Raw genomic sequence first — 15,565 nt, forward strand, 5'->3', positions numbered from 1 at the left:
GTGGGGACAGTGACATCACTGCTCCCTTTCAGGATTACCTCGGAGATTGTAACACTCCAAGACATGGAAGTAGAACGAGAAGCCGGAGAGGGAGAATGGAAGGAGAGGGGCAGGTCATGGCTCCATTATTCACACATAAACACTCACACACACACACACACACACACACAGAAAGAGAGAGAGAGAGAGAGATAAACAACATAAGCTACTCTGAGTAAATAAAAGCAGAAATTTTAGACAATTTGGATATTTTACAAGTATCTTGTTTGACAAGGGTAAACTGTAATAAATCCCTTGATACTCTTGGTGTTAGATTTTATGATCAGTGAAGTAATGAGAATCAACATAATGCCTGTTCTAAAAGACTTGATAACTTGCCGCAGAATTAAACAGTTTTTAACAGAAAAAAAGTTAAATCAGAGATTGGGCAGGATAGCTGCTCACTGTTTTTTTGTCATGTTTGACCACTAGAGGGTGCCATGCATATGCATCCCCAGTTCATATATGTCTCAGTTAACTCCACATAATTCAAAGAGTTTACAGGCAGCTGGCACAATAATACAGATAACTCAATCTAAAAGTCCTGCAGCAAATGCAGCTCATGTGAAAACATGAGTATTATTGTTGTCTTGCAAGAGACTGAGAATGAGTTATGTGAAGCAAACGCAATAGGTACAGCTATGCTCCATCTTTAAGCGGCTCCCTATGACACATTACCTGATGCAGTGGTAGAGTAAGCAACCTGCATCCTCCTGTGGCTACAAATCATGTTTCTCACCAGTTTTGACTAGGCCTCATGCAGTCTGTAGGAAGTAAAATCCTTTTCCTGCCAGGAATGGGTGGGGGTTAAAAAATGGAAATGGAATAGGGAGGAGCAGGGAAGAAAATTCACAGAATGGTGATGGGGTTAACAGATGTCTGCTGTGGTTAAATATGACATACTGCAGGTAAAGGCAAAAAAAAAACATGTCATGAATCTTTTTTTCATTAAAAAAAAAGAAAACACTGCACAGTCTGTATGACGATGGTCCAAAATACCACCTGTGGATCTTAATGGCTCAGAGCTGGAGGACAGTAAGAGTTAAAGGGCAACTGGGAAGATGAGAAGCATGGCTGTTATGCACCCGTTTTTTTATTCACTTTCCAACAGGGTGTTTATGTGGAGTTTTGTGACTCTGTTTACATCCAAATGGCGGTTTAATAATGACTCAGAGACAGAGAAACAGTGGGAGCAATTGTTTACTTTTCGCTTTGATAGTTTAACATCTGGAATTTAATAGCCTGACCATATCAGCTGCAACTGGTTAAGCAAGTATTTCTTTAACTGAAGTCAAATACAACATGATGTATTTATCTTACTGCAAAAGGCAGCTTGTAAGCCCATGATGGCTGCATGCATATTTTTACAAGACCCAGTCAGGCAAGTTTTAGCTCGTTTTGAAGTTGATTTTAACACCTTCAGTCTCCCATTCCTATTTCTCATACTCTTATTACACACCATACATGCCAAAAAACGTTAATTAGCTCACTGGAATATCAATTGTTTCGTCAGCCAAATACACGAACTGGCTGTGTAATAATGTCAGTTCTCCACTACACGTAGGCTACAACAAAGCAAATTGCTTTTATCCCAGACTTACTCTGCACAAATGAAAGGTGCATAATGCCAGATATATTTAGAATGTATTGGTTTTGCTGGAAAATTACTCTGAATGATTAAAATATTTAACTTAAATGCATATTCAGCTGATTTAAATAAAATCATGAATAACAGTGAATGACCAGTTCTTTCGCCTAACATTGAGTCCATGACTTTGGCAAACTGTCCCTTTCTGAAGTTCTTGAAGTTCTTATCAAGGTTATCCGACAAAGACATTTCAAGGAAATCCAAGAAGACCGCTGACATGAATTGATTGCACATTGTCGTGCAGTCCTTGCTATTCAGTCTCAATCTTGGCTAGAATTGTTTGTCATATCATCAAGGCTCAAGTTAAATATAGAACACTACTGTGTTTATTCTAAAAAAAAATAAATAAAAAAAACTGATTACAGTCGTTACGATTAAACTGGGCCCTTAGATATGATGATGAGCAAATGCATACAGCACATTTGTTGTATGTTTTGTTCAGTTTTTAGATGTAAATTATATACCGTGCATGACTACATTCAGCAGAGACAGACAACAGATTTGTGTTAGAGATGCAACAAATGAAAAATTTACCCTCTACTGCCAAACAGCCCTTCTGCTCGGAGTTTGTGTTTGCATGAACACAAATGAAAACGCGTAATTCGCTTTCGCAATAAAGGTAGCTTTAAATATCAGTCTTTCTAATGCATTTGTGTAGCTGCGCAGTAAAATAGTCACACATCATACATCTGTAGATGAACTTGAGTGGAAACCCTGATGGATGGTGAGGTGTAGACTGTATGAATTACCTTAGTCAAACATGTGCCAAAAAATGCTTGATTCTGTTAGGACTGACAATCCATCCAAAAAGTATCTGTGTTCACCACTAATACTTAAAAAAAAAATAAAAGAGTATTGGCTGAAAAGAAGTCATGAAAAAAAGAACATCCTCTTTCAATGAGCACCTCTATAAAATGATACATTTTAGCAGTTTGTTGGTCTGGAACATTCAGGTGTGTGTTAGCACAATATCATTACAATGATTTCAAGGAGGAAAGACATCAGCAATGATCTTAGAAGCAAATGTTGCCAATCAACCTGTCTATCATTCTACAGATAGATTATTAAAAAATTGGAAAACATTGAAGACAGTTGCCAGGAGTGGACATTCTTGCAAGTTCACCCCAAGATCAGACTTGAAATACCCAAAGAGCTGCATTTTCAGACTACAGACCACAGTTAGCATGTTAAATGTTAAAGTTCATGAAAGTACAGTTAGAAAAAGACTGAACAACAATGGTTTAATTTGAATGATTGCAAGTAGAAAGGCCTTTCTCTCAAAAAGAACATGGCAGCACACCTCGTGTTTGCAAAAATGCATCCAAACCCTGTATATGTATCAGCATGATATGCTGTGTTTGGAGAAACCCAACACAGCATATCACTACAAACACCTCTTACTTACTGGCAAACACGGTGGTGGAGGAGGTGTGATGGTTTTAGCTTGTTTCGCAGGAAAAGAACGTGCCATGTTTTGATTTTCATTTAATGTTTGTATTTACCTAACTTTAAGACCAGATGAGGACCAGATAACTTAAATCAATGCAGCACTACTCATGCAAATAAGCTGTGCATTTATGCTTCTGTAATGTGCTTCAGGTCCAATGGCCCTCAAATATTATACAGTACAGTCAGGACACTGTGTACGAGAGCTTGTTAAAGGTCACTGATCTTGAAATTGTGATAATACTTGAATACTATGGGAAGACTACCCCTGTTTATGGCATTGTTGAACCTTAGTATCTATTTCACACATACTGACGCACAAATTTCTCATGTCCCTGAGGAGCTTATTCTGAAGTAAGGAAGCAAATCCAGGTCCTCCTCCCAGACTGCTTCCTACTATTGTTGTTACATCCATCTCTTAAATATCCACACACACAATGAGTGTGTGCTCGAATGTGAACACGGATTTGTTTCAGATGCAAGTTAAGGAATGTTGAAGATGCCTTAAGAATGTCCATTCCAGATGGAAATGTAGGAATTGGACGGTCCTTAAAGCAATGAAAGTATGACAGTGCCATTGTAAAACTGCTCCACATCCGTCATCAGAATTTAGAGATTTTTTCCATCACTCTGCAATTGCATCCAAGCACTTGTGGTCATGTTTGTTTGTGTTTTTGTGTCTTATTTGATAATTTCTCGCATTTTGCATATCTGAATTATGTTCAGATGGACTGGTCCACCTGGCATAAAAGCTAAATTTTCAGAGAAGTCCCTACTGTAACAAACAACATTCTCCAACTCATATCTGTGCTGACAGAAACTCTTTTGTTCTGTATCTCTATGTGGGTCTTTGCAGGTTGGAGTCTGAAATCGGTGCACTTGAGAGTGAAGAGTCTCAGATTTCAGCCAAAGAGCAAGTTCTTCGAGAACGCCTGAAAGAGACAGAACGCTCCATAGAGGACCTGCAGAAGGTATTACAACAGCCCTATAGAGCTTTTATTTGTGACTTTAAAGGAAGCATGGTAATAAAAAAATCATTCTGACCTATTACATACAGGAACAGACTTCCTGCAGTGTAGTGCATACAAAACAAATTCCAAAATAGTTGGGAACATGTATGAAAATTAGATAAAACAAAATGTATTGATTTGCAAATTCTGTAAATCAATAGAACATAGAAAACAATAGAACAATAGAACATAGAAAACATCAAATACATAAAAGATAATATCTCTTTGAGAATTTAATGGTACCAAAAAGTGTTGAAAACAAGTTGGGACAGGACCATGTTTACCACTGTGTAGCATCTTCTTTTAACAACAGTCCGTAAACATGTGGGAACTGAGAAGACCAGTTGTTGGACCTTTGGGAGAGGAATGTTGTCCCATTCTTGTCTGATATAGCATTTGAACTGCTCAACGGTCATGTGTCTGCTTTGTCATTTTTTGTTTCATGATGCAACAAATAATGAAAGGTCTGGACCAGTCCAGCACCCAGACTTATCTACTATGATGCCATGCTGCTCTAATAAATGCAGAATGTGGTCTAGCATAGTCTCGCTGAAATATGCAACAATTTCCCTGAAAAAGACTGCATCTGCATGGGAGCATATGTTGCTCTAAAACCTGTTAATACTATTCAGCATTGATGGTGCCTTTTCAGATGTACCATCTGCCAGTTCTTTAGACAAGCTTGATAGTCCCTCTCTTTTTTAGTCCAAAGAGTTAGGGTTAGCGTGGCATCCATGATTTCTACAAGGAATTCCACATTTTGATTAATCTGAACACAGAGCAGTTTTTCACTTTGTCTCTGTACATTTTAAATGAGCCTCGGTCCAGAGAGGATATCAGTGTTTCCAGATTATGTTCATATATGGCTTCTTCTTTGCATGATAGAGCTTTAACCTGCCTTTGTGAATGGCACAGAGAACTATGTTCACAGATAATGATTTCTGAAAGAGTTCCTGAGCCCATGCAGTAATTTCCATGACAGAAAGCGCTGCCCAAGGGTCCGAAGATCGTGAGCATCAAATATTAATTTTTGGCTGTGTTCCTAATGCACCAGAGTCTCTTGATCCTTTTGATGATTGTATATACTGTAGATGATGAAATATTCAACGTCTTTGAAATTTTAGAGACATACACGACTGCTGGTACTTTCCAATAACCAAAGATGGGACATATAATTTCAATATTAAAACTTTTTCATTATTTTTTTTTTATGGTGTATCTTTCTACAATGTCTCAAATAGTTTTACTCATTTCTTTCTTTCAGAGTTTGATGATCCAGGATAAAGGTATGACCAGTGACACATACACACCTCTGACAAGTCACATACTTCCATTTTGTTGTTCCCCCTTGGTGTCACACTGGAACTCCCTCTTTAGCACCATTTTTCAACATACACGGTTAACATCATATCTTAAACCAAAGCATGTTCTTTTTCTAACCCTTACCAAATAGTGTTTGTGTCTCAAGTTTACCGGTTTTGCTACCTAAATTGAAGCATAGAGCAAGTGAGAGTGAAACTGCAAAAACAATGGTTTCATGAGACTCACAAGATATTGAAATTGTGGACTCAAGGATAAAGCCAAGTGAAGAAACCACAGTCTAACAAAGGCGTTTAACCTGGGTCTGTGGGACTTGCTTAATCAATCGCTGTGTCTCTTATCTCCATATGTGGACTGTTGGTCCCAGCCTCAAATATTGTCACTGTGAGTGCGTCACAGCTCTGACACAGAGGATACCCTGTGTGTATCGCAGAGAGGCCACTGACTTTGACAAAATGACGCTGTTTGGAAATAAGGCCACGTTACACAACTACAGATACACACACTGAAAGTGCACAAACATATCCCTGAACAATCAACTGTATGTGTGTGTTCATGCGCACACGTGTGTGTGTCTTTGTGTGGATAATAGTCCCGCTGAGGCAGGAGAGATGCAAGCCAGAGCCCACTCCCGAATCCCCAAACACACTCTCAGCCACACTCACGGGGACACGCAGACACACAATGGGACAATAACACACTCATGTACACACAGAACCCGGCTCAGCGAGACTATTGAGGCTCACACACACACACACACAAGGCCATGACTCTGCAGCCTGCAGCCACTGGCTTTATCCCCCTACTATTCACCAACAAGCCATGTAAGCCCCTAAAGCTTTGTTTATACCATCAGACACACACATATAGAAACACAAGCGCTCACATAAAGCAGTAGCAAATACACAAACATACACACAGGCATACTTCTGCTGCATAAGCATTGAACCTCAGGGGTACTGGTGTTGCTGTGAATATAGAAACGGGGAGGCCAGTTCGACAGTGTGTGTGTGTGTGTGTGTGTGTTTGTGTGTGTGCAACAAAGGTGGGCAGGGTCACGCAGGGGGAGTGGTTAGTTTCTCTGCGGGAAGGCTGGGCTGTATGTGTCTGTTTTTTCGTGTCAGGGTGTGGCTTCAGATTACTGAACTGTGTGTGTGTGTGTGAATGCACGTACACCCAAAGTGCATGTGTTTGTGTATCAGCATGCAGCTAAAGTTAGAGTGTGTATGTGTGATTCTTCCCCACGGCTTCATCCCACTGACCATGTGTCATTTCTACTCCTGTGTTCCTGCTCACTAGATGCTAACGGACGCATGTCTGTCCCAGGCTCGGACTGCATGGACCCCGATCCCAACCACCTCGTCCCGGCCACGCAGTCCCGAAGCTGCCCACCTGCCTCTGGAGAGCACGCCGTACCAAGACCTGGTAAGACTGAGAGAGGAGAGAAGGGTAAGGGAAGGGGGAAAAGGGAGAGTGAGCGAGGGAGGAAGGGAGGACAGGAAGATTTTGGGCCTGAGCCAAAGTGGATTATAACCAGGGAAATCTCACATGGAGGGCAGACAGGCAAATGGGTGCGCAAAATAAGTTTAGTAAAGTAGTAAGTATTCACATATAAAAAAGCGCATGTACATCAGTGTAAGGATCAGCGCTTACACTGGCGTTTTTATGAGTAAAACACATGGATGTGATGAGCTCACACAGAACATTAAATTAGGATTTAAGGGGTATGTAAATGATCACTCCTAGTACAGCAATAAGTTCTTTATTTGCTGCTGCTGACTTTGCAGCTTTATAAGATAAAAACTCAGTTACGGTGCTCATGATTAACTGATTTATACATCATCAGGGAAGTGTGACAGTGGTCAACTTTGGAATGATTACTGATGAACCTTTGACGTAAGGGTGAAAAAGTTCTCTCCGCAGGTAACTTTCCTAGAGTTCATTTAGGTAGGTTAACAGTAACATACTTTTTCCTGTTCATACCATGGCTCCTTGTCTTAATAGATTTCTGGATAAACTCATTATTTGTTGTGTTTGACTAACTGTATATATAGCTAACTGAAAAAGTAACACATATTTCAAATGTCAGTGTAAATATCCCTTTATTTAGAAAACATTGTGTCCCCTTCCTTACGCTTCACCCCCTCCACTTTTCCTCCCATCACTCTCTCCTCCACTGGTCCCCACCCCTTCACTCTTCCTTCAAACCCCACTCCCTTCCCCCCACCACCCTTCTCTCCCTCTCCTCCCCTCCTAACAGCTATGTTCGCCATGGAGATCAACGTGCAGCATGACCCACAGACTGGCGAGCAGCGCATCCTGTCAGCCAACCGTGTGAGCCCATTGGATGCAGCATCACGTGGGGTCAAAGTCTACGACGATGGCAGAAAGGTGGTCTACGAGGTCATTTCCTCTGGGGGCGTGTCCACCACCACTTTAGAGAACGGCTGGAGCTCTGCACAGGTTGACCAACTGGTCCAGCGAGCTGCGAGGCCTGCGGTGCATGGAGGTGACGGTGGGAGGAGTCAGGTGACAGTGACCCCAGCTGAATCGCAAGCCTACGTTTCCCCAGCAGATATTGATGATCTGTCCCCACCCTCCTGCGCCCCACCATCCATCCCATCTAGCCCACCAGCCCAGGTCACTCTTCAGAGGGAAACCCGCCTGGGCATGATGCCCCCCTCCTCTGTTCCCATCACAACCCAACCAGGCTCCTCAGCCCACCCAGGCAATGAGCTCATGTCTTCACCCAAAGCCAGCACAGAGAATCCAGTCACTATGGTGTTTCTCGGCTACCAGGACATTGAAGACGTGAGCGAGAGCAGACGGCTGCTCGGCTTCGACGGTGCTGTGAAGGCAGAGGTTGTTCTCATTGATGAAGACGATGAGAAGTCTCTGAGGGAGAAGACGGTCACTGACATCTCCATCATTGACGGCACTGCGGCTGACCTCGTGTCGGGGCGGCCGGCCACATCTGAAGCCGTCAGCACCGAACTGTCATCTGATGGCCGAGAGCCTGACAGCACATCCTCACCCCCGGCAAATCCAGATGTCAACGCAGCCCCTCCGCCCGGCCTCACCCCCGCCACAGGTACAGACAAGAGGAAACGCTGCCAGTGCTGCATTCTCATGTGACTGAATCTTCTCCCTCTTCCAACCTTTTATTATTACCCTCTTCTCCTCTGTCTCTGGATGATTACTAACAGAAGCCCTGCCTTCTTCCTCCTCCTCCTCTGGACTCTGAACGACTGGCACGCACACATGCACACACGCACACATGCACACACACGCTCTTGTATGACTTTTAACTTTTTACCCAGTCACGTTATCACCTCTACTCTCTTTCGTTACTTTCACTGTCAACATGGAGGCTCTGCCTCCCACCTGCTGTCCTCTCAGACAACACTGTATATGTCATTGCTCCAACATGAATATGAAGGAAATAAGTCGCTTGTCATGCTGCTATAATTGTAGTGAAATCAGACACTCGGAGATGGAGATGGGGAATAGTTTGTTGACAAACAGCTCATATCTTGTCATACAAAACTCCCATAAGACTCTAAGGACAATCAGTGCCACTGCTGTGCTGTCTAACCAAACCTAACGTCTGGCTCTATCGATCAACCAGATCATATCCTCTGATGAGTCAGTTTATAAAACATAGAAACAACGGCTCGGTTATTTTTCTTTTTAAAGTATTCTATTGAGTCACTTCCTTCTCCTCTTGCCATTAGCGCACATAGACACAAAAACAACCACACATACGATGTACACAGCCAACCCCCCTTTCCTTGTACAGACTCTCTCTGATGAGGGCGGGCGGAGAGGTGGGTACTTGTTGTTGCCTTGGTTTCTTTATGTGCCTGTTCATTCTCTCACACTAATAGTCCTAACAAAATATAGACTTTAAGTTGTTTCTACTAGAGAATTTTTTTTTCCAGTTTGCTGTTGTTATCTGAATATTTCTTTCTTTTGTTTTGAAACTCAAAAGGCCATTGAGTTGTTGGGATGCTTGTTTCTGTGGGAAACTTGACTATTTGACTCTTAGCATTCTCTCTTTCTCACTCGTCCCTCTCTACTGTTTCCTACCATTAACTCCAGCTATTCCACTGCTGAGGTAATTTCCTCTTATTCTAGTATTTCCTAACTCAGCAGCCAATAACAAGGATCACCACTTGGCAGCAAGTAGAATCTTTACAGCCAACTTTTCCAGTGTGTCTAATTATTATGGAGCACAGGATGCAAATGGCAGCTTAACAAACACACTCTGGCAGCAAGGGAACACATATTTGCACCATTGGAAACTAAAATGGGTTACTGCTAACAGCCTAGGCACAAGGACATGAATATTGAATTTTAACAAGCACTTCTATATTACAATTTACCACTATTAAAGTTGTGCTCAAATGAATTTTTAGAGAATTATTATTTTAAGTCCACGTGCACCTCTTTGTCCGTTAAATTCACTACAATGCAGCAGAATTCCACCATGGATTCATTCTTTTTTTTCAAAAACAATGAGACTGAAAACACTGCCAGCTCTTGTTACAGACATCACCCGGGCCCTCGTTTACAAGGGTGCTACAAATAATCAAGGCCTGGGTGTCACGATAACATCATAAACTGTATATATTACACTGTACTTGGCTGGATTAAAAAAAAAAAAAAGCAGCAGTGTTCGTTCTGTTGAATGCCAGTGAATGCTTTGGGAAGGATTTGCTTTTATTTCAAGTGTCTTTTATGCCAGATGGAAGACAGGGGATGGTGATGCTCTGGTGAACTGGTTTTTGGAGAGTTAGTGACTATACTTACACCACAGAGACGTACTTGTTGTCAGAAAGGGGTCAATAAAGCTTTGATCAAAAAACATTCACAAAGATGCAAAGGAGGCTACTCAGGTCCAAATGCTAAAAGTGAAGGGTGTTTACCAAGTGCCTCTAATGTGAGTTCAGATCCAGCCATGGTCCTAAAATAATTTGTTCACGCTGAAAATTATTTAGTCAAATCACAAATACATAAAAACAGAACTCTAAAACACAGAACAAGACTTAACTTAACGTACCACTATTGATAGACTGGCCTTAGGAGCCTCAACAGCCTTTTTTAGTTTTTGGAGTGCACAAGTTTTTAATTCATTCTCTTCAATAATTCTCTGCGCTGCTTTACTGATCCTGATCTTCAACTAAAAAACAAGACTTCTTTTTCTACTCTGTGTACTAACTCTGGTGATAGTCATGAGAATGAGGATGAGACACAACAAAAAGCATATTCCAACACCAAGAGGTCTCTTGGTAAATCAGTTCTTTCCTTAGATGGCTCTGTACACAGCTGTAAGTCGCCCCTTCAAGCATACATGCTTTTGTGTGATTGCCTGCTTCTGCTGTCAGTTAGTCCAGTTAGTCTGTGATTGGTCACAGAGCAGGAAAGCCAGGATATGTGGGTATCCTGTGTAGATAAAGAATGTAAATATGCTCTATATTCTATTAAGCAATGATTTTATTTTCCACATCTATGTAGAGGCCTAGAGTTAATTCTAATGATTGTGGTTCTACGATGCCATATGGTGACTTTATGAGTGCACAAACCAGAGCTTTGTATATTTTCATTCTTTCACTCCACTGCTTTGCTGTGTGTGATCTCACAATTAACCTCATAACTTTTCTCCCTCATCTCGCCTTTTGGTGGCTACAGTCAGGCCCAGAAGTGCTAACAACAATTATTTTTATTTTATTTTTAACCAGCAGACTGTAAGGCTATTTAGGCTGGGGAGAGTGATGAGCGTTGTCCTGTTCGGTGTCCCAGGTTGGGCAAAACATATTCATCGCACAGCTGTTTGGGTTTGAAACCTGAGGAGACTATGCAGAAGTGTGTATTCTGGGAAGTGTGGTTCTTGTTTCTCTAATGTGTGAAGCACACACAAGCAACAGAGCAAAAACAAAGCACTTCCTGTATGTACCTTCAAAAGATTATATAATGAGTTTCAAAAACCTAAAGTTTGAGAATTGAAGTTGACCAATTCAGTTCGACTGTTTGGGTTTGAGTGTGTGTGCATTTGATGTTTTGCAAGGACACAAACAACAAATGTATTGAGCTTACCAGCCCCACTGCCACAGCTGTAGTACTCCTCTGACACTGTGGGGGTCTCTGTTTTCTTGTCTGCCTGCCCCTCATGGTTGTATGGACTGTTAAATCAAAACGGAGCCATTTTCTATTGTTCACACCTTTCTGTTCTCCACTCTCACTCTCACACACCCTCTCTCCCACTCTCTCCCTGCTCTGACATCTGTAACCTCTCTCTATCTTTGGTCAATAAAGCTGAGTTTCTCCAGTGCCCCCCTGCTGTCTCCTGCTTGTTGTTCTTTCCATCTGTCTCTAACATTCACTTTTTCATTGGCTGCTGACAAAGAGATCACGAGCGGTTCTTAATGCACCCAGCTGTTATAATACCCACTGGCACTAACGAAGCACGCACAACTGTTTTTGTTTTAAGCAGCCCAAAAGAGGTCTTTGCCTGCAATCTTTTTCAAATTCAAGGATCAGAGGGAACTTGGAATAGTTGGACAACATTTGTCTCTTTTTTTTATCTAAAAAAATAACGTATTGCAATGAAAGCTTGAATTCTTTGAAAAATAAAACAAGAATGGAATGCGGAAAATAATTCACATCTTTTCTATCAACAATGTTAAAGTTTAAATATCTAAAGTCATGAATTTAGATTAATGTAAAGTAGTTAAGTACATCACTGCACCTATAGCTGCTCTGTAAAGCCTGAAGCTTAAAAGCAGACAGGTTTAACTGCAACATGTTGGCGGTCTGTTGCTTTTAGAAACATATATATAGAGAGAGAGAGACATACAGTATATAGACATATATGGACATATAGACACTTCGCTACCTTATATAGATGCAGTTACCGTGCAACTTTTTATGTGATCTCTTTTAGTATGACGCACCAAAGCTCATAAAACAGTTTGCTGTAATATTACTACAGCATTCCTGTGGGAACTCATAATGTGAGTGTGTGGTACCAGATTAGTTTACACAGTGCTGAAGGTTTTGAACCAGTAGGATCTCAGGTGTGGGAAGCATTCAGATTATCTGTTTGAGTAAAAGAGCTTTTATCACCAGTAAAAATGCTGCATTCGAGCTAAAAGTTCTGCATCAAGTTAAAGTAAAGATAAACAAGTGTTTTCTATCACTGGTTGATTGTTACATGAGCACTAACATGCAGAAATTATTTCAGTTGTACTAAACTGTGGTAGGTTGAGATGGATATTATTTTCACCATCTTCTGAGCTACTGCTCCCATGACTGCTTTAGGATGGATTTCTGATTGTTTTGTTAACTCATCATCTCACCAAAACCCCTAAATTATTGTATTCTTGAAACATCCACATTATAACAAGTAATTCAAACTATTTAGGATAGTTTTAATTTTGCAGGAGCTACATTGGTAACCCCCCAAAAAAATCACTCATCTGACTTTACAGATACCTTCTCAGCAACTGAGAAAAGAGACTTAAGAAATCCACATTAAGATGAGGATAATATCACATTAAAACAACATGCACATGTATGAAACTCTTTTCCCAAAAATATTTCAATAACATGAGGGGATTCACATACTAATAATGCATATAATAAACTGCTCACTGTCCTGTATGATTACTGTAGTGCATTAGCAAGCTCGATGGCTTATAGAGAGTCCTTTAGCACACAGCAGTAACACTGCCATCTTTCCTTTGATAGTGTGTTTCTCTCTTGGATGAAAGGCTTTTATTGAGTAAAACGCATATGATACGGGGCCGCAACACAAACATGGCCCACACCTTCCAAGAAAATATGATATAGCTTGATAAATGATTGTATCAGTCACGCAATGACAACCGGCATCTGGACATCATGGACACGTATTTACGCCACATACACCCACTGTCTTTCTCTCTAACCGTGCACAGGATGGGTGTGTATTCTGTGATAATAAACCCTAATTGACTTATCTTTAGCTTGGTTTCTTAAACAAAAACCATAACTGCGGGTGATTATTGGACACTTTCACGCCAGAACACACAAGACAGGATGATGGGCCAGGAGTTATGTCACTGTGCTGTGCTTTGACTGTGATCTGGACCACTAAAGGCCTCTTACACAGTCTCCTCTGTACTATGTAGTTCTCTGGGTGTGCAACGAATAAAAGACTTTGAATGATGATAAAAAAATTTTTACCTCAAGACTGTACCCAATATGAAGTCGAACTATAGATACAAACAATAATTTAGAAATTCTATTGAAACATTTAGGCATAATACTGGGTTTAATATAGTTCTGCTACCACTGATCATGCTGCCAATACTGCTTCTGAAACCAACGCTGCATTACTAACACAGCTGCTAATACGGTCACTGCTATTCTTAATGTTTGTGAGCTGTGTTTCAGTTTCTACTTATCTTAAGTGAAAGTGCAGATATTTTCAGACAGCCTACTTGAAAGCTGAAGAAAAATTAGCATCTAACAGCCCGTCATGTAAAAATGAGCTTGAAAGTGTCATATTTTGTACATCATGGGATCAGTATTGCAGAAAGGTTTGTGTGTAAGCAGCATTTGAATGCTTGTTAGTTTCATCAATTCTATGTTCAATCACAGATTTTTTTTTTCATAAAATCTGCAGAGTAAAGAGTAGTTGCATTCCAATGAGAAAAATATTCAGTTAAACATTTCCCTCTGAAATTGCATCAAAATTTAAAGGAATAATAATAATCATAGGAGGACTGGGATCAGTTTTGATATTATCCAGTATCACAGCCCCTTTACACTGAATGTGGGTGTCAGGAGGTTTTGAATGATAAGATATCATGTAAAATGTGCTTCTCAAAGTGGAAGTAGGTCACAAAATCAGCACAGCGCAAGACTGACATAAAGTACAGCCAAAAAGTGCACTGATGACAGAAGGTTTATTGACGGTGTTGTGCAAATGCATGATTAAACTTAGTCAGAGACAGTCTCTGGTTGTGGCTACTGTTGGGATTGCCTCTGAGATTATCCAAGCCTTTCAAAGGAGGATGAGATTTATAGTTTTATTTTACCCAGGCCTACACATCGTCAGATTCATGTTGGCATCCTTGGTATTTTACAGCATCAGATTTGCATCTGTATTTTCATTTCTTCAGTTCATTTGAAGGAGTATGTTTTCAGTCCTGTTGCAAACTTCTGAAAATAATTTTAAAAGAAGATAACATATCACAAAAAAAGAACTGCGTTTTGCTGCACATTTTTTTTAAAAAGGAACACGTTCTGAAGACCCCTGAGTAGGGAGTGTTACGGATTTGTCCTTTGTGTGAATGTTTTTAGAGGTTAGAGATTCAATATTGAGTCAAAAATGTGACTTAAGCTAAAGGTTTCAGAGAAAAACAGCAGACATTTATGACGTGATGCAGCAGGAAATGCGTATTGGTGATGGCTGCATTCGACTTGGAGGGTCCTGCTGTTGATGTGTTGGTTCACTGTCAGTGTTTACAAGGAGGTTTGAAGGAATGAGTCCAAAGGTCTGTTGTGAAAAAGGTCCATGATGACATTAACATGAAATACTGTACAAGAGATAATACTCTCATGGATGCACATGAAATATTGATGATGAAGACTGTCACAATGATATCAATGATAGTCATCAATGATACAAATTTTTGTTTGATCACAGGCTACAGACAAACACCAGGGGTTACCGTGACAACAGCTAATGGCTGTGAAACCCCCGTCCAAGACAGACATCCGCACACTGCCATGGTGAGTAATATGTATTGATGGAAAGCAATGAATTCAAGTTTAATGGTTAAATTTGGGACAAGGAAAATATCCTTTTACCACTGCTTATTCAAAGATTTGTACGAGAGAGCGTAGTTCTATGTGTAAGGAATAAAAGATGGCACCAGGCAACCTTTTAACAGGACTATTTGTTCAAATTCTAAGACAAATTATGAGCTCCAAGCAGCAGTTCCTATTATCCATTTTTTAACTGACCACTCACAAAAATGGTGGTCTTTCTCCGTATATGTTTTCAGATTGGTCTGGTTTTAATAACGTTCCTGTCTAATTCAGACTTGTGCAT

At 40.6% G+C, this 15,565-nt stretch overlaps 2 protein-coding genes across 5 annotated transcripts in view; one reads left to right on the plus strand and one right to left on the minus strand.

The window, feature by feature from the left end:
- Positions 1-15,565, minus strand: part of snx30 (sorting nexin family member 30) — a 360,763-nt gene that overhangs the window by 288,982 nt on the left and 56,216 nt on the right. The window lies entirely within an intron of this gene.
- palm2akap2 (PALM2 and AKAP2 fusion) overlaps positions 1-15,565 on the plus strand; it is a 77,517-nt gene that overhangs the window by 35,429 nt on the left and 26,523 nt on the right. For all 3 annotated transcript variants that reach the window (XM_072371290.1, XM_072371291.1, XM_072371292.1), the window contains exons 5-9: positions 3,990-4,104; positions 5,408-5,429; positions 6,763-6,888; positions 7,724-8,554; positions 15,158-15,243. In XM_072371290.1, the coding sequence (XP_072227391.1) occupies positions 3,990-4,104; positions 5,408-5,429; positions 6,763-6,888; positions 7,724-8,554; positions 15,158-15,243 (1,180 nt within the window). The remainder of the gene's footprint in view (positions 1-3,989; positions 4,105-5,407; positions 5,430-6,762; positions 6,889-7,723; positions 8,555-15,157; positions 15,244-15,565) is intronic.

Source organism: Leuresthes tenuis, unplaced genomic scaffold (assembly GCF_036924035.1).
Source record: "Leuresthes tenuis unplaced genomic scaffold, fLeuTen1.0.hap1 SCAF_19, whole genome shotgun sequence".
Classification (NCBI taxonomy): Eukaryota; Metazoa; Chordata; class Actinopteri; order Atheriniformes; family Atherinopsidae; genus Leuresthes; species Leuresthes tenuis.